At 44.3% G+C, this 25028-nt stretch overlaps 1 protein-coding gene and 1 long non-coding RNA gene across 4 annotated transcripts in view; one reads left to right on the top strand and one right to left on the bottom strand.

The window, feature by feature from the left end:
* The first annotated feature begins 340 nt into the window (after nucleotides 1–340).
* On the top strand, nucleotides 341–18427 carry LOC119863653. Its single transcript, XR_005295693.2, has 4 exons — nucleotides 341–489; nucleotides 15023–15138; nucleotides 16461–17134; nucleotides 17413–18427. It is a non-coding gene; the product is annotated as an uncharacterized LOC119863653 (long non-coding RNA).
* Nucleotides 18428–19457: 1030 nt separating this feature from the next.
* NRP2 (neuropilin 2) overlaps nucleotides 19458–25028 on the bottom strand; it is a 123498-nt gene continuing 117927 nt past the window's right edge. For all 3 annotated transcript variants that reach the window (XM_038422251.2, XM_038422250.2, XM_043505629.1), the window contains exons 16-17: nucleotides 24333–24401; nucleotides 19458–21955 (exon numbers count right to left, since the gene is read on the bottom strand). In XM_038422251.2, the coding sequence (XP_038278179.1) occupies nucleotides 21651–21955; nucleotides 24333–24401 (374 nt within the window). In that variant the 3' untranslated portion in view covers nucleotides 19458–21650. The remainder of the gene's footprint in view (nucleotides 21956–24332; nucleotides 24402–25028) is intronic.

Below are 25028 nucleotides of genomic sequence, written 5' to 3'. Positions count from 1 at the left end.
GTGAATCAAAGGTGGAATGTTTGCTTTAAAGAGATTGGGCCAAGTACGCAGCTGATGTAGTCAGTGGAGTAACAACACTTTACAGTGGACTGTTCCCAGTCACAGCAGCTGAGGGTCTGGCCCAATCCCTAGAGTTAATTTAAAAGCAACTGGCTTCCAAAAGTAAGGAGTGTACTTCATACCTGAGGTCCAAGGTTTGGGGAGACGTTAAATATAGTGGGCCAGATCCTCATTTGGAGTAAATCAGTGTCACTCCATTGCAGTCATTTATGCTGATTTGCACCAGCTGAGGATCTGGCTCATTAGTAGGGAAAGCTGGAACACAGAGGTGAGGCCTGCATTGAGATCTGATAGGTCAATGGTCAGATCAGTCTCCCCAGATAGCTTCACTACTGTGCTCCAATCTCTGAGAAACCGCTCAGTTTACAGCTCTCACAAGCCTGGTTCCCGGAGAGCGCAGCTGGCATGGAAGGAACTAGGGCCATGCAGGTAACTTGCTTGCAACCTATGCAGAGTGTTGGTGATTAGTCTGCCCTGCTCAATAATGTTAATTTCAAAGCCTAATTGGAAATGGTAGCACCTACCTGAAGTGAACAGGGAGGGAGAAGTAATTCACAGCTGTGCTGCTCTTTGTCCGGACGTAGTTTCGGGGCAGGCCTGGGTTTGACAATATGAGTTTGACAGTTTACGGTATGAACTGTGTTGGTTATCTTTGGAAAGTGCTAGAAATGATAGTATTTATTACATGTATTACAGCCAGGCCTAGGGAACTTGAGCCCCACCGCGGCAGGTGTTATACAGACACAGAGTAAGGGATAAGATTATGATTAGTTTTTTCTACAGGGAGGAAACTGAGGCACAGAGATTAAATGACTTGGTGAAAGTCGCACGGGGGTCAGTGGCAGAGCAAAAACTGAACCCACGTCTCTTGAGGCCCCATCCAGTGCCTTAACCCCAGATCACCCTCTGTCTCTGTGAAGGGTTGAATGCTGCAAAAAACTATCAAAAGTCCCGAACAGGCCTTACAGTTAGGGAAACCCCAGTTTTCTCTTGTTCCTGTCCAGGTCAGAGCAGCCTCACAGGGGTATCCTGTAGGCATCAGAAAAACATGGATGGAGGCTCGTTTAAGTGGGTTAAAATATTTTATAGGCTGCCAAGTGGCAGAGGCAGTTGCAGTTGAGTCACTGTTTTCACACTGCTCACTCCACACCATGCATTTTATCAGCATTATCTCCACTTTGCCCTGAGTATCTGGGGGAATCATCAGCACTTATTCCAGAGTCAGAATATTGAATCTGTTCAATTTCAGCGACATCAATTTCTCCTTGTCATTATCCAGGAGATGATAACCTGAGGCAGAGTTGTTCATTTCTTAAGTCATTGAGCAATGTCCTGTTTATCGTACTGTGCACCTCCAAAAATACCACACACATACCAAGCTTTTTCTCCCTTAGAACCATCCGCAGAACTCTCTGCCATTTGGGCAGCATTATTATCATATCTGTCCCTCGAAACAGATCACAATTTATACCAGCTCTGTTGCAGGTTGCTTTATATCCTTTCTACCATATGCTCCAGCATATGTAGAAGGCAGCATCCTTCATGCATTAGGGCTCGCTGTTTTAATGTTTTTAACACGGCACCCAAAAGCTTTAAGGCAGATCTTTGCTGGGTATGACATTGGCATGTTTTAAAGAGCTTTGTAGATTAGATCAATGATGTGGAATTGGTTTTTTTTAAAGCGGTCAGTGAGGCTAATTAATCTGTTGTGTGTACAGAGTGTATTGGCTGTTTGGTGCCCCTGCTGGATCAACACTGATAGCACTTTTTGGCTACAGCCAAGATTTGAAATGATGTTAGAGAAGTGTGAGTTTTTCCCTGAAATGTGGCTCCTTCTATAATGGTGCTGCCGCAGTTTGAGATCTCAAAGTCCACACGGCCTAGCTTTTATAAAGCTTGTTTATGAAACTATGTTAGAGGGGATGGGAACCCATAGCGAGAGTCTGTAAAAATCCATTTTATAACACAGGTAGCCCTTGGATGCACAGAGATGGGCAACAGTGTCAATACCTATTTAAACGTAGTTCTTTAGCTATGTGCTAACACAATTTGAAATCTCAGGGTTTAATGGGCCTAAGATGGCAACTAATGCAACGAATGGTCTTCATTTCATTTTTCTTTCTCCATATCTCATGTTCCCTTTTCTATCCATCTAGGTGTTTCTTTCTGCAAAGCACGACAAATTAATACTCTAACTATGCCTGGTTGTGGTATAAATGGCGTAAAGTGTGTGGTATTATTAGCAGCAGTAACATAGTGGAATGCATCCGATGAAGTGAGCTGTAGCTCACGAAAGCTTATGCTCTAATAAATTTGTTAGTCTCTAAGGTGCCACAAGTACTCCTTTTCTTTTTGCGAATACAGACTAACACGGCTGCTACTCTGAAACCTGTCATAGTGGGGTGAGATCCTCAAAGACATTTAGGCACCTAAAATGGGAGTTAGGCAAGTCTGAATACCTGTGAAGAAACTGAGCCGTACTGCCTTTCGGTCTCAGCTGAGATCAGGGCCCCCTTGTGCGGCAGCGAGATGTTGTGGGTGGCTCAGATAGATATTTGTCATGGCTTCTGAGCAAGCAGGAAAGCTGTGGATTCCAGGAGAGGGAAAAAAATGGACGAAGACTTATGCCCGGTCTACACTTAAATTAGATTGCCCTAGCCACGCCGTTCAGGGCTGTGAAAAATTAGTGCCCAGAGTGCTGTAATTCCATACCCCGGTGTTGATGCAGCTAGGTCAACAGAAGGCTTCGCCTGTTGACCTGGTTACTGCCTCTTGGAGAGATGGATTAACTACATTGATGGGAAAAACCCTTCCACTAATGTAGGCAGTGTCCACAACGGCATAGCTGCAGCATGGTAGCTGTGTTGCGGTAGCAGCTGCAGTGGAGACATACCCTTCGATCTCTATTTGTAGAGGGGGCAGCACGAGGAACAGAACGCTGGCAGCTTGCGCCTTCTGTGCTCTGGTTTGCAGGGAGCTCATTCAGCCTCTGGAACAGACTAGGGCAAGCCCCCCCGGTTCCTCCACTGTCCTGGCTCAGAACTGGCCCATCTGCTGTGCAGTGGCCCCTACTCTGGGGTTCCATAGCCTGATCGATACACAATGTTGCAATCATTTAACAATTGCTGTAGGGTTTTTTTCGTAATGATTTAGAGCTGGTCTAAACACTAGGGGTTGTTTTTGTGCCAGTTATATTACAAATGTTTAGAAATGGCTATAACTGACTCAGTGTAACTCTTTGTGTGGGGTCAAAGTGATTTACATTTAAACTGGTCGTTTTCTCATCTAGACAAGCCCCTTGTGTCAATGCCCACTCTGGCTCCTGTAGAAGGTCTCGGGCACCAGGGATATTCCTCCCGGGTGACGTAACTGCCTCTCTGCAGCCCCTTTGAGCTGGACAGCACAGGGCTGGATTCTCCTGAACGGAGTCACTCCAGATTGATATTGGCGTGACTTGTAGGAGGTTCATTCCATTTTTAGTTCTTCAGCAAATCTGTCGCCGTGTCATTCTGCTCTTGCTGTTTTTATCATTCCAGTTCTCTTTACAACCCTGTTCTTGGAGACTCAGGATGAGTGGCTGAATACATCTCCCCTACCTAGGCACTTCTAAATAAAGATCCTGCCACTGCTAAGTGACTTACCCAAAGTCACACAGACAGCCTGTGGCAGAGCCAGACTTCCCAGGTCCCAGTGCCTTAACCCCAGGACCTTCCCTCCTTTTGGGTAAAGGGTGCATAAAATATTCTCCTTCTGATGGAGGTGAAAGGAATCACTGGCTGGCCTTCAGTGACAGAATGATCCCCTTTACTGCCTAACAATAATGATATAAAACCACAATATTTATTAAGTTCTTCACCCTCCTATGAAGATCCCAAGGTACATTAACATACAGACTGGTGCCATTTGCAGTTCAAGAAGGGTTAATAGAATAGTAGACCTTTCCCTCTCCTTCTCCTTTCTCTTTAGACTTTTAATCATTTTCTCCTTGGCTTGTTTACTCAGCTCTTTTTAGCATGTGTTGCTATGCAGAGTTGGAAGGAGCTGTTTGGACAGAGGAGGTGTTTGTATATTTGAAGTTCAGAAAAATCAAGGTTTGACTTGCCGGCATTCCTTCACAGGATGCTCAGCTGTCAAGGGTTGATTTCTTTAAAAGAATGTTTTCACTGTCAATCCCTGCTAGGGGATCAGAAATAAAGGCAGGAAAACCCGTTGTGGTATAGAGTGAGCTGGACAAGTGGCTGAAAAATGGCTATGTTATTCTGAAAGTGATGAGCCTGTTGTACTTCTTTAGAAGAGGTGTCAAATCCAGTGGTTTATTTTTGTGATAATGATTTTTATTCGTATGATAGTAGCATCTAGAGATCCCACTGCGAGGTGCTGTACAGACACATAGTAGGAGAGGTTTCAGACTTTCTCAGTAGGGAAGATAGAAAAAGAGTGTGGGATGAACAGAAGTGAAGTGATTTGCTCCAAGTCAACCTGCAGCTCAGTGGCAGATTAAGAAATGGACCCCCCACGTCCTTGGGTGCCAGCTGAGCGCCTGATCCCCCAGACTGTGCTGCCTCACGATAATACCAACACTCTGTAGCTATCGTGCTTTTTCATCTGGCACTTTCCAATGATGGGTGAGTTTCATGAAGCACATTTTATAGATGAGGAAACTGAGGCACAGGGCAGACGGGTGACTTGCTCAACCTCACGCAATGAGTCTGTGGCAGAATCAGCAAGAGTCAAGTTCTCTTTGTCTCTTAGTCCCCTACATGTGCTGCTTCCCTGCCTGAATGAAATCTCAGCCAGATGAATATCTACTGCCATTAGCCATGGACCAATTTGGCAGAAGCAGTTGACCTGGAAATGGTGATTCCTTGGGAGGAGAAAAGCGGGAGAGGAGGCAGAAATTTCAAGGCCAAAAGGCGACCATCATGATCATGATCTAGTCTGATCTCCTGTATAACACCGGCCATAGGTGAAGATATGCGAACAAGTGATTCCTCATCCCCTTTTCAGAAGTTGCTAAGATTGCTGATAGGAAACCGCCATAAAGTATTTCTGCATGTTGTAGGTCATTTAATCACCCAACAACAACAAATATCACGGAGTGAAATGTCATGGCAAGGAACCAACTTCCATCGAGCAAATTCATTTGCAGTTCTCGTTAATTTGGGCTGACCTTTATTCAAATGTCTACCATAAATGTATTCACAACCATTCAGACATTGACTTTGTTTTGGTCGATGCTACTGTAATGTGGCTTTTCTGCATAGCTCTCTCTTTTATGGTAATCAGATGTACTGCCAACTCTTCCCTTGCAATGTACACCAGTGAAGGAAACCAGATGCTTCTTGTTTTCCTCAGAAATGTATCTGAATGTTGTTTTTGTTTAGTGTTTCAGAGGGTTTGGCTAAAAGACAATGTTCATAAATCTGGCCTGCCCTGCACCCTGTTTCCCAACTTACTAATAGTTTTGGCTGCAGTTCCCATCTTGATTTGAAATCTCTTCTCATCCTCATGCAAATGAGCCCCCTGCAAAAGCAGGCCCATTTAATTCCGCTCATGTATCCAGCTTTAGTTTTCATTCTGAATCAGTCCTTCCATGTGAAAGGGTAAGGGCAGCAAGACAGAGCTGACTTGACAGCTTCGTTCTCAGGCACTTTGGCCAGGCATTGGCCAATGAGGAAACTTCCTTGAAAGTCATTAATTTTGTGTCTAGCACTGACAATGAGGGGAGAAGGCATGTACATTGAACCTGGACTGCTGCAAAATCCTTGTATCCAGCAGAGCTAATAAGCTGTGCAATTAGCTGAATGGCCTTGTGAAATCTTTTGTAATGTACTAAGGGCCAATTTATTTTCAAAGCCTAATACAACAGATGAGGCAAAATGCATGCATGCCCCTAGCATCTGAGTACCCATGTTAAGTATTGCACTTTTGAGCACCAATTTGCACATTCAGTTACTAGATTTGCACATGTGGGTGCTAGTTTGCACAATACAGGTTTTGCCCTGGGCTCATTGGGAGTTGAGGGTGCTCAGCGTGGTGCAGGATTCAGTTCAATTTTCCCATCAGTCCAATGGGGATAGTATTTACCCATCTCTGTGAAGCACTTTGGGCTGGACTCTGACTCTAGGCATAGCCTTGAGCAAGCAGTCGTGTGTAAGTACAGTTGCCCCAGGAGGCGTTCAGCCTACAGACATCCACATCCTTGTCACAATCCCTCCCCTTCTTTGGCCTTGTCCCCAGGAGGTGGTGTTTTACTGCTGGCCATCCCAGAAGATTGTTCTCTTCCTTGTTCTGGCTCACCCTGGCCTGTGAGCAGAAGGAGGGAACCAAGACTCTGGCTTCAGGGAGGGAGGAAGGGGGTAAGCTGCCCCACTTAACCCTATGTGTGCCGAACCAAGAGCCAGGTAGTTCATGGAAGGATATAAAGGGAGTTCTTGTCCCTTCTTACTTGGGTGCATAGTCCGAGTCTAACCCTTGGGATCTATCAATGGAAAGCACTATCTATGAATTAGTATATTTCCGGGTGTCGAAATGCTGCTTCCCAAGGTGAAAACCCCAGTAAACTATGAGTATTCGGTGATTAACAAGGAATACTAGATAGGTTTATTCTCCCTGTATTCGCTCCCTGCTGATTCTATTTGATTCTGGGTCTCTTTAAGACGTACAGTAGCCACAGGTCTTTTTTTTTTTTTTTCCTCCCATCCCAGTAGCAAATTCAAGTTGTCCTCCTGCCACGTGATGTGGTTAAGCACTACTCAGGAAAACAAAGTTCAATTCCCAGATCTGCCGCAGTCGCTCTGTGTGACCTTGAACAAGTCACTTAATTTCTCATGCCTCATTTCCTCATCTGTAAAATGGAGTTAATATTTTAACTGACTGTCTGGTCTATTTAAATTGCAACCTCTTTGTGGCAGGGACTGTGTCTATCCAGTGCCTAATTCATTTGGGGCCTCTAGGCACTAGTGTAACAAAAATAATAATAAGCCATGTTGGGAAAATTTGTGAAAAGTGCCTAAGTAATAGGAGCCTAATTCTTATTGATTTCTAATGTGACTTAGGTGCTGAAAACACTTAGGCACTCTTGATAATTTTACACACATGCCTTCCATAGCTGCTTCTATTTTTATCTCATCTCTGCTTTCACCTCTCTAGCTTCTTTTGCTCTCTCTCCTTTTCCCTTTTCCCCCCCCCCCAATGCCTTAAAATCTTTTTATCACCCCCTTCTGATTTTGGGTCTGATTGGGCTGTATTTCTTCTCCTGTGCCAGATTTATGAGTTGTCAAGATCTCCTGCAATATGTCTCTGACTGATGACAGATCCCTCTTCCCCCCCGCCCCCCACACAATCAGATTCATTGCTGTTCTTCAGGTCCTTTAACATTGTAATGCTGAGACTATAGCCTTTATTTTCTTTCAGCTTTGGTCCTTCTGTAGAACTTTCAGGTATTTGATAATATTTCCCCCCAGCCCCAACATACACTGTGATCTGTAGCTGTTCTCATGAGCTATTTTGCAGTGGATTTGTTCATTGCATATGACTTGGAGAGAAAGAGAGAGGGGGGGAAAAAAGCAAAGCATTACTGATTAATTTAGTTTCCATAGGCTCAGACAATTCTTCAAAACTTGACAAGGATTGACGTTTTTTCCTTCAAAGCCATGATTTGCTGTGGAATTGTGTTTTTTATTAACATACTAGCAGTGAGTGCTTAAAATGGTTGGCTTTGCAGATCCCTAACTTCTTTCTTTAATAAATGCATCTTAGGCTTACATTTCCCCCCGCCCTGATGTGTTAGCAGGGGCAGACTCTTTCTCCACCTCTGATATACATCTGCTTAAATCATCCTGATTTCTCTCTGAGGTAGCGAGACTTTGGCTTTTAGAAACTTGCCACACCAGAAGTTAATAAGCTTCCCCATTGAAAAGGAAAGAAGCGACATTGTGCTTGGGATTTCAAGGAAGAATGCTGGATTATTGCCAAGGTATAAAGGGCTCCCCAGCTCTGTTAAGCACATTGGATGTCTTCCTAAAACGTGGTTTTGAAATTCATTTGGCAATCGCTGTCCTTGAACGGTGCTAAAGGGCTCAACACCTCTGTCCCTTATTGCTCAACGATTGCAGTGGGCCCTCTCCTGAATGCTCTCCTGGAGTCTAGGGGACAAGAAGGAGATGGGACTGAAGTCAGAATAATGAGCCCCAGCATGGGTTGTCAACCAGAACTGAACCTGGGTCCTGGAGTGCTGGCTGTTCCCACTAAAGTTAAAGGAGTATCTCCAGCCATGGGGCAGTGGACAAAAGCACAGGGCACTGGCTCTAAACAAAGACCCCCACTAACTGATAGTAGTAGTAGTAAGCTCTTATCCTTTATTTGCTAGACATGAGGCAGGCAGGGGAGATGACAAACATAGCCAGAACGTGAAGTGTTCCATGTGCTCTTGCAAGAACAGGACAAGTGTAACTTTTCTCAATCATCTACAGGACTGTTCCAAAACACTGTAACATCACTATTGTGAGTTGTAGCAGTCAGGATCATAAATGTAGTAATAAAGTTTCTTCCCTCAGTTACACTATTAATAACACCACTGAAATCTGTAAGCAGAATCTGTAAGTAAGAGTGCATGGTACAATGTACGTAAGTGACACTCTTCATCTGTAGACACCACAGTGCTGTATAAAGTAGGTCTCTCCAGATGGGGGACCTTAGGCACAGAGAACTCACGTGACTTGTTCCAAGTCACCCATCGGGTAAGTGGTAGCGCCAAGAATAGAATGCTTGTGTCCTAATCTATGAACGTTTAATTATTGTTTTCACTGGGAACCGTAGAGTGCTTGGAGGCCGACACAGGATGACCTATAGGCAGATTGTAGCTCTCTGGCCCAAAGCCAACTCTACACTACAAACCTTTGCCAGCCTGCAGTGTGAAGAGAAGCGATCTATGACTGACACAGCTGTGCCCGCAAAAGCCCCCAGTATAGATGCAGTTATACTGGCCAAAGTGCACTTTTACCAGCCCAGCTTATTTCACTTTGAGGTGGGGGTGGAGAGGTGAAGGAGGCTGGCTGTAATAAGCTATACCAGCAAAAACCATAGTTTGTGCCAGTATAAACTGCGTCCACACTAGGTGCATTTCGCTGGCAGAGTATCCCAGTAGAGTTTATACCAGCAAAACCTTCCAAGTATAGGCCTGGCCTGAGTGTCCTTAAGTGACAGTGGGGAAATTCATCTTGGTGAAGAGGGACACTAGGCCTATGCAACCACTTATATCCCACTTACACATCAAAATAGGGCTTAAGATGGACAGACGTGATTCACAGATCTCCTGCGGGTCTCTGCACAGGGTGGAATTCATCTCTGTGCCTATGCGGCGTTACCTAATGAGCTCAATTCACCGCTGGAGGAAATGGGTGAGGACCCGACCCCTTTTGCTGGTGGTGAATTTGGCCTGGCCAATTTACTGTCTGCATCATGATACCTTACCTAGAACCAGGTAAGTTATGATGAAGCGACCGCTCAGAGTTTTCAGCAAAGCATTGTCAAGATCAGACACGGTATTTTTTATGGTCTAGTTCCTTGGTATTTTTATGATATTATAAAAATGAAATCAAGTTTCCCATGGAAGATCTACTGCTGTTTAAAATGCCCATACATCTGTGCACACTACCGAACATTTAGTGAATGGTAGCAGGGGCTGCATGGCCACTTAATGCGTGGGCAGCTAGCATGCTGCTATCACACCAGTGCTAAGTATCCGTGTAGACAAGCCCTTACAAGAGCTTGATGTGAACAGCTTGTGTCTTGCGATGGGTGTTCACCTTTTCAGGTGCCTTTCACTTGTCGCAAGTTCCATAGGAAAGAAAACAGAGGACAATATTCGTGTCTCAGCACACTAAGGCCGAAATGATGTAGGTGCCCAAATGTTAAGCACCTATGTAAGTGGCTTGTTTGTTTGTTTTTAAAGGCGAGGCATCACAACCACCAGTGAAATCAATGGGAATGGTTTGTTGCAGCACCCGCGACAGGTATTTAGGGGCTTAAATGTGGCTTTCAGTGGCAGTTTTAGGCAGCTAAATGTGAACCTTTTGGCTAAAATTCATTCTGCGTGATGTTTAGATTTGGCCTAAAAAAACATATCTCCTATGTATCTCCTCCTCCTCTTTGAATGTCTGCTTCCTTTTTCGTTGCCGTTCCTGCTTGGCTGTACTAATGTAGGGGCTAAAATGGTTATTACAGAGATCAAGGGAAAAACAAACAAAAAAACCTGGCAGATCAAGGGATGGCTGCACCCAAATGGGCAGACTATAAAGAAGCCAGAACATTGTGGGGGAGAGGAGTATCAATTACAGTGAGGAGTGATAGGATGAGAGGCTGCTGGGGGTAGAGGAGGCTGCATTGTTCTTGAATGTTGCACAAGGCTTATTTTCTTACACAGCCTGTTAAGCAATCAACAAGACCTGAGACTTAACCCAACCAGGCAGCATAAAGAAGAAATCCCACTCCTGATGCATATGGGAGTGATTAGCCAGGTGGTAAAGAAGACTCCAAGGATAGACCTGAAAGCTTCAGCAAACCCAGGGATTCATGCCTGCTTTTTAAAAAAAAAAGTGGTTGAAATTTCAATTAAATATCATAGCAAGTCACTTGGTTTTGCTATAGCCTAAGGCCTGGTCTACAGGGGGGAACAGTAAAACTTCCCTGGTAGCTACAACTGCTGAGGGCAACTATGGTGGGTGTGCTAGTGTGAACAGGAGTCACAGTCATCAACAGTAGTTATTATTCTCGTGGTAGCATCTAAAGACCTTGCCCACAGCAGGTCCTACTGGATCCACTACCTATGGTTTTTCCCTTTGGAAGTGTAACCAGTAATGAATTCAGAGACCAAACAGCCTCTTAAAACAAAGTATTCTTTATTCTTAGCAATAGGAACAAGGCAAAGCATAAGTGAAGAGCTTTGTTAAAAAAAAATCTGCATGTCTATCTTACTACCTGACCTTGGGGTCTGGATGCTGCTAATCTGCTTCTCAACCATCTCTGCCTTAGTCTTCCTGCCTGTCCCTCAGGGACTCCCTTTTTAACCAGCCAACGGTCTTAGGTTCTCTCCTGTGCCTGGTGATACCAGTTGAGTGATCGAGATACACTCCAAAGCCAAGGGCTCTGCATTGTGTCTTATCTCTTGAAAAGTTTGCCAGGAAGGGATGTGAATATCGGGACCATCCTCACTTTCTGGTGCAAATCCTGGCACATCAGCTAGTGAATGAACACATGCTATGCATATAGAGAACACAATGATCCAATCAAGATACTGTAGTTCTAATTGTTGCAGACACGGTAACAGCAGAGCAGGTGAAGGCATAAATTAGCAGTTACAGTGGTCCGAGTCACCGTTTTGAGAAAGAGTCCTTCCCAAACACAGGGATGGCGTGAGAGCAAAAGCTGTGAGTGTGTGGGATAGCTGGGAATTGTGGGCAGCAGAGTGAAAGTGGGTATTACTGTGGCTATAAGACCATGATCTCAAAGGTAGGCCATGGCTAATTGGTGGAGAGCCTTGGAGGTCTTTCAAGCCCTGTGTGACATTCTAACTCCCTTCTTACAAGAGTCTGTCTACACTTGAGTTTAACTCCAATAATGGAGTGCCAGTTAACTCAAGCTCCATGTTTGTGGTTACTAGAGCACAATGTAGGCAGCTAGCGGCTATTACCTGGGGCTTTGCCTAGGGTCAGCCACAGACGTATGTGCCCAAAAATAACATTTGTCCATATTAGCTAGCTCAGTTCATTAGCAATCACTTAGCTTGAGTTAAGGAACTTGATTGCAGACAAACCCTTAGATTAAAAAAAGCTCCACCCATCCCTCTGGTGTTCCTGTTGTTGGTCTCATAGGCAGGACTGTGACTTCACCCGTGGTGCTAGTGGTAGGTATTTTCTGGCATAAAAGCCAGTATAGCCATAATGTATTTGTTTAATTCATTTGAATATTTGATAGAAGTAGTGCCTGGGTGACAAGAAACTAATAAAAAATCAGAAAGACAAGATCTTAGGGGAGAGAAAGTGAATAAGCAGGGGAGAGCCACAGGCTGTGCTACTTGCTCCTGCCAGTAATTAATTAATTCTCCATTCATTAGTTCAGACCTGGAGTTGGGTCCCCGTCTCCTCAATGTCCCCTCATTCCTTAGAGAACGTGTTTTTATTAACAGTTCCTCATTGAAACAAAACTCAAATCATTTTTTTTTTTTTTAAACAGAAAAGCATGTTAGATTGTAATCAGCCCTTGCATACATTCTGGAGTGGCTGGAGCCCAGTCTCTGAGCAATCTGAAAATGGGGAAATCTATTGCATTAAATTGTTAGGCCTGTGATAACTCTTGTATCACAATAAAGCCGCCCCCCCCGCCCCGCCCTTTCCTGTCATTTGCAGCTGGTGTCAGGATTAGGCAGTGGCATATCATCTTTGTTCTCCAGAGTGCAAATGCAACAGAAAAGGGGCATCACCTGGTTTCAAATCTCCATGGAAAAAAAGAAAACCGTAACAACAACTACAAAAGGCTGAGCCTAGCTCCTGGTGAAATGAGAGGATTTTGGTTTTATGGAGTGGATGTTTAATGCTCCCTGGAGGTTTGGCAGAGCTGTATCCCCAGCTATTACACTTTACATGCAACTGCTTTGCCTTCCATTTTCTCTTACCTGTTTTTTGCTCTCCACTTTAGCAGTGGAGACTCTGAATAGCAGTGATTTACAGGCTGTGTTATGGCAGGACCGGTCTGACACTGATGGAGTTGCTTATCTCCCGTCTGTGTCCTGTAGGTGACAGCCTTTCCTCAGGTATCAATCAGCACATCAGTTCTTTATGCCTAGGTGAGGGAAGAGCTGTCAGGGCTGCATTCTGACTGTCATCTTCATCTAAACTGCCAGCTGCCCTTCATTGCTTAAGAGTGTCTTTTTTACACACAAAGGACCAATGCTTTGAACATGGCAAGAGTCGAAACGTCTGCAAAATTTCATTTGCTTTGGAGGTGGCTGGGCTGATTGGCTTTAATTTGTGAGGCCATCCATAAATAAACAGGATATTTCCTCCCCCGCTCAGCCCTGCTTCTCCCTGTCATCGTAATAGGGCTTAGATTGCAGCCAACTTGGTCATTGACAGGCTGATGCAGCTGAAACAATTGTGATGTCATTACTGTCGTGAGATAGCTGAAGATAGGCTAGACATGCAAATGTCTTGGAACAAACAGAGCCAGCAAGACTATTTAAATGCCAGTAGGCAGCGGCCAGGACGTTCCCCCACTTGTAAAAGGAGGGAAGGAAGGAATCTGCTCTGTACATGAGCTGGCTTTCAGCTCAATCCAAATGCAATGACATTTTCCTTTCACTGTACTGATAACTGAACAAGCTGACACTAACCCTGGATGGGCTCTAGACAATCTGCATATTGTAGGAGCTTCCTTAGCACTGAAAAGGCAGTGCCAGGCTCTGGGCGTTATCCTTCAAGAGCTACAATGCCTCCAACCAAGGGAACATTGCATGATGGAATGGTCAGGTCCAGCAGGGCATTTTGCTAGGTGGTTTGATTGCACATCACTGGACTGTGTGTAAGAGCTAGTCTGGGCTGCAGTGTTTAGTTTAGGGACCAGTGTAGTGACCAAACTAGAATATGATGTAGTATATCCACACAGGTTAGACCAAGGCCACGACCTAGCACCGTAGGCCCCTCCTGTATTATGTGGGTGTGATTAAAGCCCAAGACTGGGACACAGTCACTTTGGGATTCAATTTCTAGAGCTGCCACAGACTCTAGGGAAGCCAGGATCTCAGGGCCCACTCTAAAGGGGGAAAGAATAATTCATTTGTCACTCCTGTCTGTTTAGACTGTAGTTTCCTTGTGGCACGGGAATATGTTTTGCCAGCATCTGGTGACAAAAGGGCCTGGATCCCTCACTGTGGTTGGACTTTGGTAATAATGTAAGGCAAGTAGTTCTAGTAACCACGATGGGGAGAAATTACATGGCTCTTTAAAAACTAGAGCCAAATTCTAGTCTCAGCTATGCCACTGGAAAGCCAGAGTAACTCCATTTAAGTCCGTGGAATTCCTTTGTAAACAGCACCGCCATCTCCACCCCCACCCCCACCCCAAGCTGTAACGAAAGTCCTTGGCATTGTCATGGCAGGCTTGGGCTCCTGTGTACATACACAATGCCAAACCATACTACAATGTAGTTGGGCATTATCATGACACAACAGCCCCAACACTGAACATTTTACAGTGTGAGTAGTTCTTCTGTTCAGCCTCACCTTAGGCTGAAGTCTGGAACAGGAAGACTCTAGGGGCTGCTTTGCAAAGGCGAGAAGACAGTGTGGCGGTTTAGCAGAATCAGCGACAAGTACGAGGAGTCTTGGAGAATTGTACCAGTAAAAGTTCATCTGTCTCGGCTCTGACAAAACAAAGGTTGCCTTTGCGTTTGACTTTGACACCAGGTTTAGCTGTCAGCCCATGTACACACGAATGACATTTAGGGAAGCAGAGAAGGGGAGAAATCCCTTTTAAGGAATGACTCTTGCTCTATCCAGCTGCAGATTGTTGACTGACTCTTTGGGACCTTCCACATAAGGCAAACGAGCCTTTAATATGGGAAGCAACTAGTCAGTGGGGAATATTAATGAGTGGAATCTAATATTGTACTATTAACATAATGGGAGCTTTATAATTTATTAAAAACTATGGCATAAACTTGCCAGATCTAGGCAGGTGCCCTGTAGAGTGTAAGCATGGAAGTAATGTTCCAGACTTCATTCAGACGCAGACATAAACAGGTAACTCAAGATGTTCTACCAGGTGTCACCAGATGGTGCTGTTGTAGCCTTAGCACGCCAGCAAATTCTTAGTCTTTAAAGTGTTCTCTTGTTGTGGTGTTTAAACAGAATCCTTGAGAGATGCTGTGGCAGATAGTTTAATCTCCTTCTTCTTTATATTGGCAGCACGTTGGGGACAGGGAATATCCTCGGAAGTGGGTATTGGCATGTGGGCTGGTATTCCTGGAAGAGGGGACTGCCTGTGTCTGTGACTGCCTCTGCTTCAGAAACTGGGGTTGCATGTAAGTTACTTTGAACTGTATGCACTTTTATGTCACTAATTTCTTCTGCTGCTGGGAAGCCAACCTGCAAGGGCCCTGGTGCCTGCTACCACTTGGCCAAAGGTACATTAGTGTCAGAAGAAGGGGAAACAATTAATTTTTGTTAACCTAGCATGGTTGATTAGGTAGCTAAAAATCCTTCACTGTGCTACATTGAAACTCCCTCACGCCATCTATCCCAGGTGCAAATGTAGTCCAGACATGCATCTGACCAGTTAATGCTTACACAGCAGACTGCCCCATTGTGTAAGGAGGAGGTGCAGAAGCCTGGCCAGTCTCGGTCAGTTGGGCTGGGGGCGTGGCTGGGCCCCTCCAGGCAAGTGGGTCCTCAGGGAGCCTGGTCTGGGCAGGCCCTGGGCTGGCTGATCGCGCCACTCCCGAGGGGCTGGAGCAATTCCCTGCCCTGGGACCAGCCCTGGCTGTGTTGCCAGCTCAGCCCAGCAGATACAGTTGCCTCCCAGCAGGGCGGGTGGAGGCCTGGGTGGCAGGGTATGGGGGCTTGGCGGGGGGTGCTGGGCTGTGAGGGGGCGGGGAAAGAACTGTGTGTGTTGGGTACCAGGGAGTGGGGTTCTGGGCAGTTGTGGTGGGGCTGTGGGGCAGGGGGGTGCTGGGCAGGGGCGCTGTGCATTTGTGTCAGGGTCTTGTTGGGGGTGCTGGGCATAGCGGGTCTGAGAGGGCTCTGGCCATAGAGAATTGGGGAGGGCTGTGTGGCGCGGCATGGACCCACCCCCCGAGGGGAAGGGGCACACTGGTAGCACAGGGCCAGGCGGGCCACTGTGCGTCTGCAACTGCCAATTTGTAAACAGTGCCCTCGCACTGGGCTGGGCGGAGCGGGGCCTCCCCTGCCATGCCATGCCCCTGACCGACACTCCCTGTGCCCATCCTCCATTGCCCCCGGTGGGACCCACAAATGTTGGCGCCCTGGTCCACAAAAGGTTAATCCGGTTCTGATCCCAATCCAAACACAAGAAACGGGCTCAGAGAATAATTGCTCTGAGCAGAGGTGAGCATGGAGGAAGACTTGAGCTTAACCCCTCAAGAGTATGTTTCCTTCTGTGCTGATAAGCACAGTTGTCTACATCTTTTGGGAGGGGGACGGGGGCGGCAGCCCTGTAAAATGGTCCTACAGTTTTTGTTTGATCCATCTTTTCAGCCAACCAAAGACCCACAATGTATGTGGTTGGGGGAGGTGGAGGAGGATTTCTAAATGAAAGGGGGGCAGGGGGATTAGTATAGGCCTCCCTGGCAAAGGGCGGTTGTAACAACTTCCATCAAACACACAGATGGTAACAGCATAGCTGAGCTTCCACCCAAGAACTCGGCATTTGTTCTGGCACCAGCTGAGATACCGGCATGAATATGTGGGAATGGAAAGGCAAAGTGTCACTTTGATCACTTCATCACCATCCCGCCACCAGTGCCCAGACTGGCCCCAGAATCCAGCTGGATCGTGTTTTGGCCTAATCAGTCTGCACTGGGTCCAGTTTCAGACGTCTGCCGTTCCTGAAGCTGGCTCGCCTTCCACGCTGCCTGTGTCAACATCTTCAGCAGGACGCAGATAAGAAGGAAATGTTCTCTGTAAACAATGGAGTGGGGCCATGCCAGCAGGCATTTTTTTTTTTTAAAGTCAGTGGAAATGTCAAAGATCCTGCCCCAAGGACACCCGAGCTGCAAAAAAAAAAAAATAAAAATAAAAATGCAAGAATGGTAACGTGTTTTCTTTTTCTGAACCTTATTTTTGTCCTCAGATAGTAATTAGGCCAACAGTCAAACAGCTTCCAGGCATGTGGAACCATGTAAAGGTGACTGCAGGCTCACAGTGGCACAGGGGTTGTGTCTATAACCAGGATCACCAAGGAAATCAGGCTTCGCAGGGTAGCCATGGAAGGGCAGTTAGGGCGACTGGATTGGATGCTGTCTACAATTGCCTCCCACCCTTCCCTCCTCCCTGAGCTAGGTTTCAGAGTAGCAGCCGTGTTAGTCTGTATTCGCAAAAAGAAAAGGAGTACTTGTGGCACCTTAGAGACTAACAAATTTATTAGAGCATAAGCTTTCGTGAGCTACAGCTCACCTTCATCGGATGCATTTGGTGGAAAAAAATATATAAATATAAATCTTCCTCTGTTTTTTCCACCAAATGCATCGATGAAGTGAGCTGTAGCTCACGAAAGCTTATGCTCTAATAAATTGTTAGTCTCTAAGGTGCCACAAGTACTCCTTTTCTCCCTGAGCTAGAGGCTTGAGAAGGCAATCAAACCCTCCTGGCCATTCGGACTCGGTGTGACAATTAGAGTGGGATTAATGCCAGCTGTGAAGATCATTGGTGCCATCTACAGCTGTAACTGAGCTCAACAGCTCACTTCACCGACAACAAATATACACCACACTAGGAAGTTTTCGTTACTACTGACCTGGGGCAATTTAAACTAGCCAATATCAAGGCAGAAGAGCCAATCTCCAGTCTCCCTTTAGACAAGCGATTTACCACTCCAGCATGAATCCTGAAGCTTTGCCTTTGTTTCCCCTGCTGCTGACAGTTTGCCCCAGGCGTGCAGGTCAATGGGGAAACTTTGGACCCTCTGTTGAAGGACCCAAAAGTTCCAACCCCATCCCCTGCCTCTTTCCAGAGTTTAAAGGAGAGTCCAATGGAAACACAAGCTGGATGTTCAGCCCACCTCAGCCTGAGGGATGCTTCACTCTGGTGAACCCTCTCAGCCTTACAGAGCAGCCTCACCCTCCCCAGAGCACATTAGTAACGATCTGACTTCCGTGAACTCAATCAATAGTCATTTGTCCTTACCAGACCTAAAGATTCCTGCCAGGGCTGGATTTGAGAGGGCAGGATGTCCATCCTCCTTGGGACGCCTCTTGCCTATAATGAATGCTAGTTCATCAGTGGGCCTCTACCCCAGCTGTACTGTACTGCCTCAGACTTTTCCTTCGACCCCCTCCTTAAAGTCTTTCTCCTTCCTGCTCTAAGGACCCTCCCATGCCTCAGGCCAGCTGTCTGGCCCTGATGGAGATCTTGTTGTTACTGCTACCCAAACTTCCCTAGAGTGATCCATAGCATTGCCTTGTATACATTCCCAAAAGCATGTGATTTCCATCTGGGGTTACATCACCCCTCAGCCCTGCCTCAAAACTACATTTCACTGGGTTCCTTTGCCTTAACAGGCCAAGCCACCAACAACTGGGGCTCACAACAAACCCACATAAAGGCCTCAGCACACTCCCACCCCTTACTTTTAAATTTTCCTTTTACAAAACAAACTGGAACAGCCTCTCGACTGTAATGTTTATTAAATAGGCATTTTTAAAGGGTTTTTTATACAAATCATATAAACACAGTTTGATTTGCCTTTTTACAGTGAAGTAATCACAGTAAAAGAGCTGAAGCTCCTATGTCCTGGCTCAGCCAGTGAATGGTTGATTACCTTGCACTGCAAACCTTGGAAAAGTTCAGCTTCTGCATACAGTTTCTTAAGGTTAATTCCCATGCTCACCTCCCTGCAAAATGAAATCAGCAACATGACAAACATGCCTGTTAGTAATGATTACCTGACACTGGGAGAGTGTGGAGGTAACATACTTCAGCAAAGGCATTATTAACACTGTGTTAGTAGTGTATTTTGGAAAGGGCATTGCTTGAGAACATGGATTAACAAATAGTTTGTATTTGCAGATTAGACTCCACCAATTTTATTTCCCTGTTAAAGTTACAAGCAAACACAGTATCTGTATTAGAACAGTAAAGCACACAGCAGCAGTAAGTGAGGTATCAGCTATGCAGCATTATTGGCCTGTTTCTGCTCAGCAAGTGTGCACATTCAGGTCCCTGTACCAACCCACATGGACTAGAAATGCAGGACTCTTAGGGGGTGTGCCTTTTCCATTATGCACAGCTTGGCTAGGTCCCACCCAAATTAGTGCCACAATCAGCAGTACCTTCTGCCCCAGACCAGCGCTACAGTAACACTATTCAGTCGCACGAATCTTCACGTACACAATACATACAGAGAATTCATGTGTGCATAAACACACCGAGCTGACCTCTATGTATTACGATCTCTCCCCCCTCTAGCTGCCTACTAGACACTGTAACATTATCTTACTAATATTAGTGACTATTGTTTCTATAAGTTGACTTTTTATAGGCAGGTGGCTATGGTCATTCTCATTCAACTCTTCCCTTTGTGTGATTTAGAAGAGGGATAAAGTTGATGAGTAGCAGCAATCGCCTTTGAAATGGTCTTATACATTTTACTATCACTGTGTGAATGGTTTGATTGTTTTTTGGTAGAGTAACAGGTACTTTGTGTGTGGAGAACGACTAAGTTAAGGTGACCAATTTTTCAAAAATAAAAAAACCCGGATGGTTTTGTGCAATGTTTTTTTTTTTTTTTTTTGTGGACATGAAATAGTCACATACTAGATAAGACTGCACTTTTTCAAACAGTCACGCCTGTGTGGGTTAAGTGTCACGCCTGCCAGCTTCCAACATCAACAAGGGTCCATGCTTATTTTCAGAGGATTTTTTCCAAGTGAGCTCTTCATGAAATTCTCAACAAGAGCCATTAACACTTCATGCATGCTACTTCTTTTCTCTCGCTCCAAATGCCTGCTCAATCACACTGAGCACTTGTTCTAGTGGCTGGCTTGTTCCTAGTACACAGAGCAAATGCTACCCATGTAGCATTATGCCAGAAAACTTTGAAATATTATATTCTACAATTTTGATATCTGAAATGAAAAAGCGAAGCCATGTCAGGTATCTCACAAGAAGTCCTGTAAGACTATATGAAAACAACAGGATATATGGGCACTTAAGAATAAAATTGCTGCGTGGTATTGGGTTCTGATTGCATATGGATAATCCATGTGCAGTAATATGGAAACATTCATATAGATAACCCAGCTGTATTAACATCATTTGATGTGAAACCAGGGATTTTAAACCTTTTCATTCACTACATTATGGTCATAACACATCCTCTTGTGTGGCATGCTCACACACACACAGAGAGAAAATATAGGCCAGGACCACTTGCAAGTACAAAGTCAAGCCTCCTTCTACTAGGCTCTACCAGTAGAGTGCCAATGAAGAATATATTACAAAGAGGAAGAAGAGGGAAGGATGAATGCCTTGTCTGTAGTTGATACATCACTAATCTCTAGACATAGAAACAATATGTTTTTCTAAGGCACTTGATTAAAACAAAACAAAACACCACATAATTTTGTTGTTGGTGTTGGCAACAGGTCAGAAGCAGAGCAGCTTCGCTCTGAAGGGATGAGAAGATGACCGCATTTGGTTTAAACTGTTTACTTGATATCCAAACTGGGAGTCTTGCAACTCATACCTGACTCCAGGGAAAGAGTTACCATAACCCAAAGGAGAAAGAATAGTTACCACCTTAGTAGGGCAGTCAATTAATCTAAGCGTGTTGGGTCTCACCCCACACTGCATCCCACTCCATGGGATGGTGCATGATAATAGTTAATTTTTTTCCTCCTTATTCTGAGTGGCCATCATATTATGAAAGAATTTAAATATATAGCTATATATATAGCAAGCCATTCTCTCAAAAAGCCATCTCCAGAATCTTGGGAACCTTACGATTGTGTGTCTTTTGTTTGCTGCAATTTTTCTTATATATATATATATACTTTAAAAAAGGATAAAGAAATAAAAAGAGCCCTTCTGAGGAAGGTCACTGCTGTTTCAATCCAAGTTCTGGATTTAAGAAATGGCTCTTATTCATAAATCACTTTAAGGCTCTTCAGCTTCTCTCTGAGGGGTGCGTCTACATGTAAGGTTTCTTTTCTATTTTGCTTCTTAATCTCTTAAGAAAGCATGGTTGTTTTCCTTAGACCCTAAAATTGGTGTAATTCTTTCCACCCCCTACGCCACCTGGATATGGAAAGTTAAAGGTAACAACCTGCTTTCATTTTAGGCGTAGAAACTGCAGCTCGCAGGGTTTGTATAATGTGCTCTAAGAACAAATCCTTTAACTCAAAAGAGTATCTGAATGGGGAGAGAAGCGGGATGGGCTTTTGTGTGTGTGTTATTTCTAAAGACAGAATGGCTGAGGGATTTTCAGCCACGTATTCGAGAAAGGAAGTGGGAAATAATGATCAACATTTTATTTCTCACATCCAAAAGGTAAACCATCATTCCTTGGACACGTCTCAATCATTCACATAAAGGGGCAAGGAAGCATCTGAGCTCCTTTCCTTGTTCCAGCACAGTTCTCATCATTACAATAATTATTTAGATACCGTAGTCCTTGCAGATTGTAATCCGTTTACTGGAGTCTACAACTGTGGTTTACGATAGGGACCTCATGCCCATGCCCCCTTCTGTATTCCAGATTGGTTTGAGATTATGGCAATCCATTCCCATAGAAAACAAGTAATCTTCACCAGCTACTCTCGCTGGAATGAAATGTCACATGTGATTCCGGTGCAATCAGTCATGCCTCAGAACAGCACTTCTGGTGGTTCATTTTGACTTTGTGCTTGATGCCATCATACAGCTCAAAGTTGTAGTTCTCCAGAGTAGTGGAGCTTCGAGAGGACAGACCAGTATAGGAGCATGTACAGTAGAGCAATAACCCAGCACAAATGGCCCCTAGGAGAACTCCAAGCGAACTCATAGCTATGATGGTGACTAGGATTGGATCCAGAGTGTAGAGCCAGCTCTTGTCTTTGTCCAGCTTTGGGGTTACTGGAGAGTTAGTAGAGAACAGTGTGGTATTGTTATCCAGACCAAAATAATCTGCAATATAATTGACAGTTATTAGCCAGAGATCTTTATTCACCTTAAACATATTTGTAAATAACATTTGTGATGGTCAGAGTTAGATCCTCAGCTGGCATAAATCAGCAGAGCTTTAAGTCAATGGAGCTATAACAATTTATACCAGCTGAGAATCTGACTTTTCAAGTGCAGTTGTAATCAGAAATCTGGTTCTCGGGGTCTCTGTGGCCAGTAAAAAGCTCCTATACCTAATTTGCACCATTTACAAGTCAAGATGCAATGTAAGCACCAATTAGTGTTTGAACGTTCAGTTCCATTGATGCCACCACAAAAACAGTTTGTTGACTTTGCCGTGCTGATAGTAGTAAAAATATATATATTGTATTTTTTAGAAACTTAGATACAACTTGAATGGCACATATACAGTAATAGGACAGCATATATTTAGTAACAAGGTGCCTGTTTTATATAACCATTTTTTTTAACCATACCACATTTTAAGTCCTTGAGAAAAACAGAGAAGGTGTTAGCAGCATCACTATAAACTTTCCCATACTAAGTACATCTGTCTTGACTAAAAGGACTCTTCATCTATAGAAAGCACTCTTCCCACAGGGCCTTATCCTGCACCACTGGTGTCAATAGGAGCTTTATTATTTATGTCAATGGGCACAGGATCAGGCCCATACTTCCCATGCAATGTCACTGTTGGGTTCACTGAAGGCAAGACTGTCACTTGTAACGACTAGCAGTACATTTCTATCAGTATCTGAGACAATAATACTTACAGAGCACTTTGCGTGTTCAAAACCCTGAATGGACACATATTTGTTAATTCACACAACATTCCCTGTTAGCTGGAGGATAAGTATTATTATCCCAAGGCTGCCTAGGAGGCCTTCCAGACTTCAAACCCTATGCTCAGGTGAACTTTAGTCATAGGCTCCACAAAGCCATAAGGGGCAGATTCTCAGGGGCCGTGAGCTGGCTTCAGTGGAACTACGCTGATTCACCAGTTGAAGATCTGGCCCGTTATTTTGATAATCTTCCATACATTATAAACTCTGGAAACAGGGGAGGGTGGACTGGTTTGGGGGGAAAATGGCCAAACCTCATCCCAAATCCTGAAATGAATCCCTAATAATTTTTGAAGATTTGTAAAGTTCAGTTATATTTAAGACCCAGCTTTCCCTGCCTGAAAAGGCATCTCTCCTTTGCTGAGAAATCCACAACAATCTCTCAGCAATTCTGCCAGTGTCTCTTAAACTGGGCCGGCTGCTGTCTTAATTGTAATACTCTGCAGATCTCAAAGTACTTTACTAAGGAGAGAGGATATTATTACCGAAACACCAAAAGAGAGAGAGATTGATGACTGGCCCAAGGCCATACAAAGAGCCAGTAGCAGAGTTGAACTAAAACTCAGCTCTCCTGATGCCCAGTCCTTTGCTGTGACCACTAGACCACACTGCTTCTTCAAATTTTGTAAGCAATGTTCACTGCTCCTAGTTCAGAGCAGAGGTAATGCATTCTAAACAAGCTGTGATCTGGGGGAAGAGCTGGAGCATGTGAGATTTTAACAGACCAGCCATTCAGAACCCACCCGATAGACTAGTGGCTCTCAATCTTTCCAGATGACTGTACCCCTTTCAGGAGTCTGATTTGTCTTGTGTACCCCAAGTTTCACCTCACAAAAGCACACTATTACTGAAAAATTGCTTACTTTCTCATTGTTAAATGTATATTATAATAAATCAATTGGAATATAAATATTATACGTACATTTCAGTGTTAGTATAGAGCAGTAAAAACAAATCATTGTAATTAATTTTAGTTTGTACTGACTTCATTAATGCTTTTTATGTAGCCTGTTGTAAAACTAGGCAAATATCTAGATGAGTTGATGTACACCCTGGAAGACCTCTGTGTACTCCCAGGGGTACATGTACCCTTGGTTGAGAATCACTGTGAGAGACAGTGTCACACCTGACAGTCTATCCTCCCAATGATGGTTTATTACCAAATATAGAGAGTCGGTTTGGGATTGGGGAAAGGGAGTTGAAGGGTAAGGTGTTTTCTTAAGGGCTGTTAGGATCAGGAAGGGGGAGCTGAAATGAATGAGTCCCTTGGGGATTGGAAGATGTAATAATTAGAGATAGGCATGAACCAGAATCCCAGATTCCAAACATTCCCTATTTCTGGGATCTTTAATTGAGTTTTGCAGCTTGCCCGTATCTCTGTAGAGGTCCAAAGTATTGGATCCAAATACTCCTATACTTGAGGAAAGTTCAGATCCTCATGCAAAAATTGTGGATTGTACCCTTCTCTAGTAATAATAGACTGTGATAATACAACATAAGCTTCCCCCTAAATTGTCTGCATGACATTTTATACTCACTGTCTTCATTCTCATCTCCAATGTCTTGCCCGGGGATTGCAAAGCCGTCCTCTAACCTTGGGAAGTCCACTAGAATGACAAGACATGGTTTTGGAGTATTAAAAACAGTCACTTTATAATGAGACCTGCCAGGTTTGAACTATTGCAAAGTTTTCCACAGCTATGGCCAAAGCCAGTGAATAATCTTGCGTGTACAACAGAATAGATGCTTCATGGTATATCACATCACATTTTTCCCCCACTAAATGACCAGCTTTTAAGAAAACGAAACAGAGGAAAAAGAAAGAAGCCGGATAATCTGAATACCATTGAAATATTGTCACTACTGTCTTCATAATGGCCATAACTCATTATTAACATGGTCATGGGTATTCTACTTATAACTTTCAATAATATCTTAGTGCCCATCATTAGTTGCCATTAATGGTAGATCCATTTACACACTCTACATTTCATCATCCCACATACATCTTAGTGGACACAAAGCCCCAATGACCCTCTTTCTCTTTGGTTTCAAATAAATTCGCAGTAATTTAAGGAAGTCATATATCATCATTACAAGTTTTAATGTAAAAGCTGGTTGAGACAGAGTGAGACAGGGAGATTTGTAACTGGGTGTCCATATTCAGGCATTTATGTTAACATATCTCTGATCCAAACGCCTTTTAGTGGTGACATTTCTTTTTATTGTTCAGC

Source organism: Dermochelys coriacea, chromosome 11, assembly GCF_009764565.3.
Source record: "Dermochelys coriacea isolate rDerCor1 chromosome 11, rDerCor1.pri.v4, whole genome shotgun sequence".
In the NCBI taxonomy this organism is placed as follows: domain Eukaryota; kingdom Metazoa; phylum Chordata; order Testudines; family Dermochelyidae; genus Dermochelys; species Dermochelys coriacea.
The sequence above is the reverse complement of the archived record's forward strand: the minus strand, read 5'-3'. Positions and strand labels throughout refer to the sequence as shown.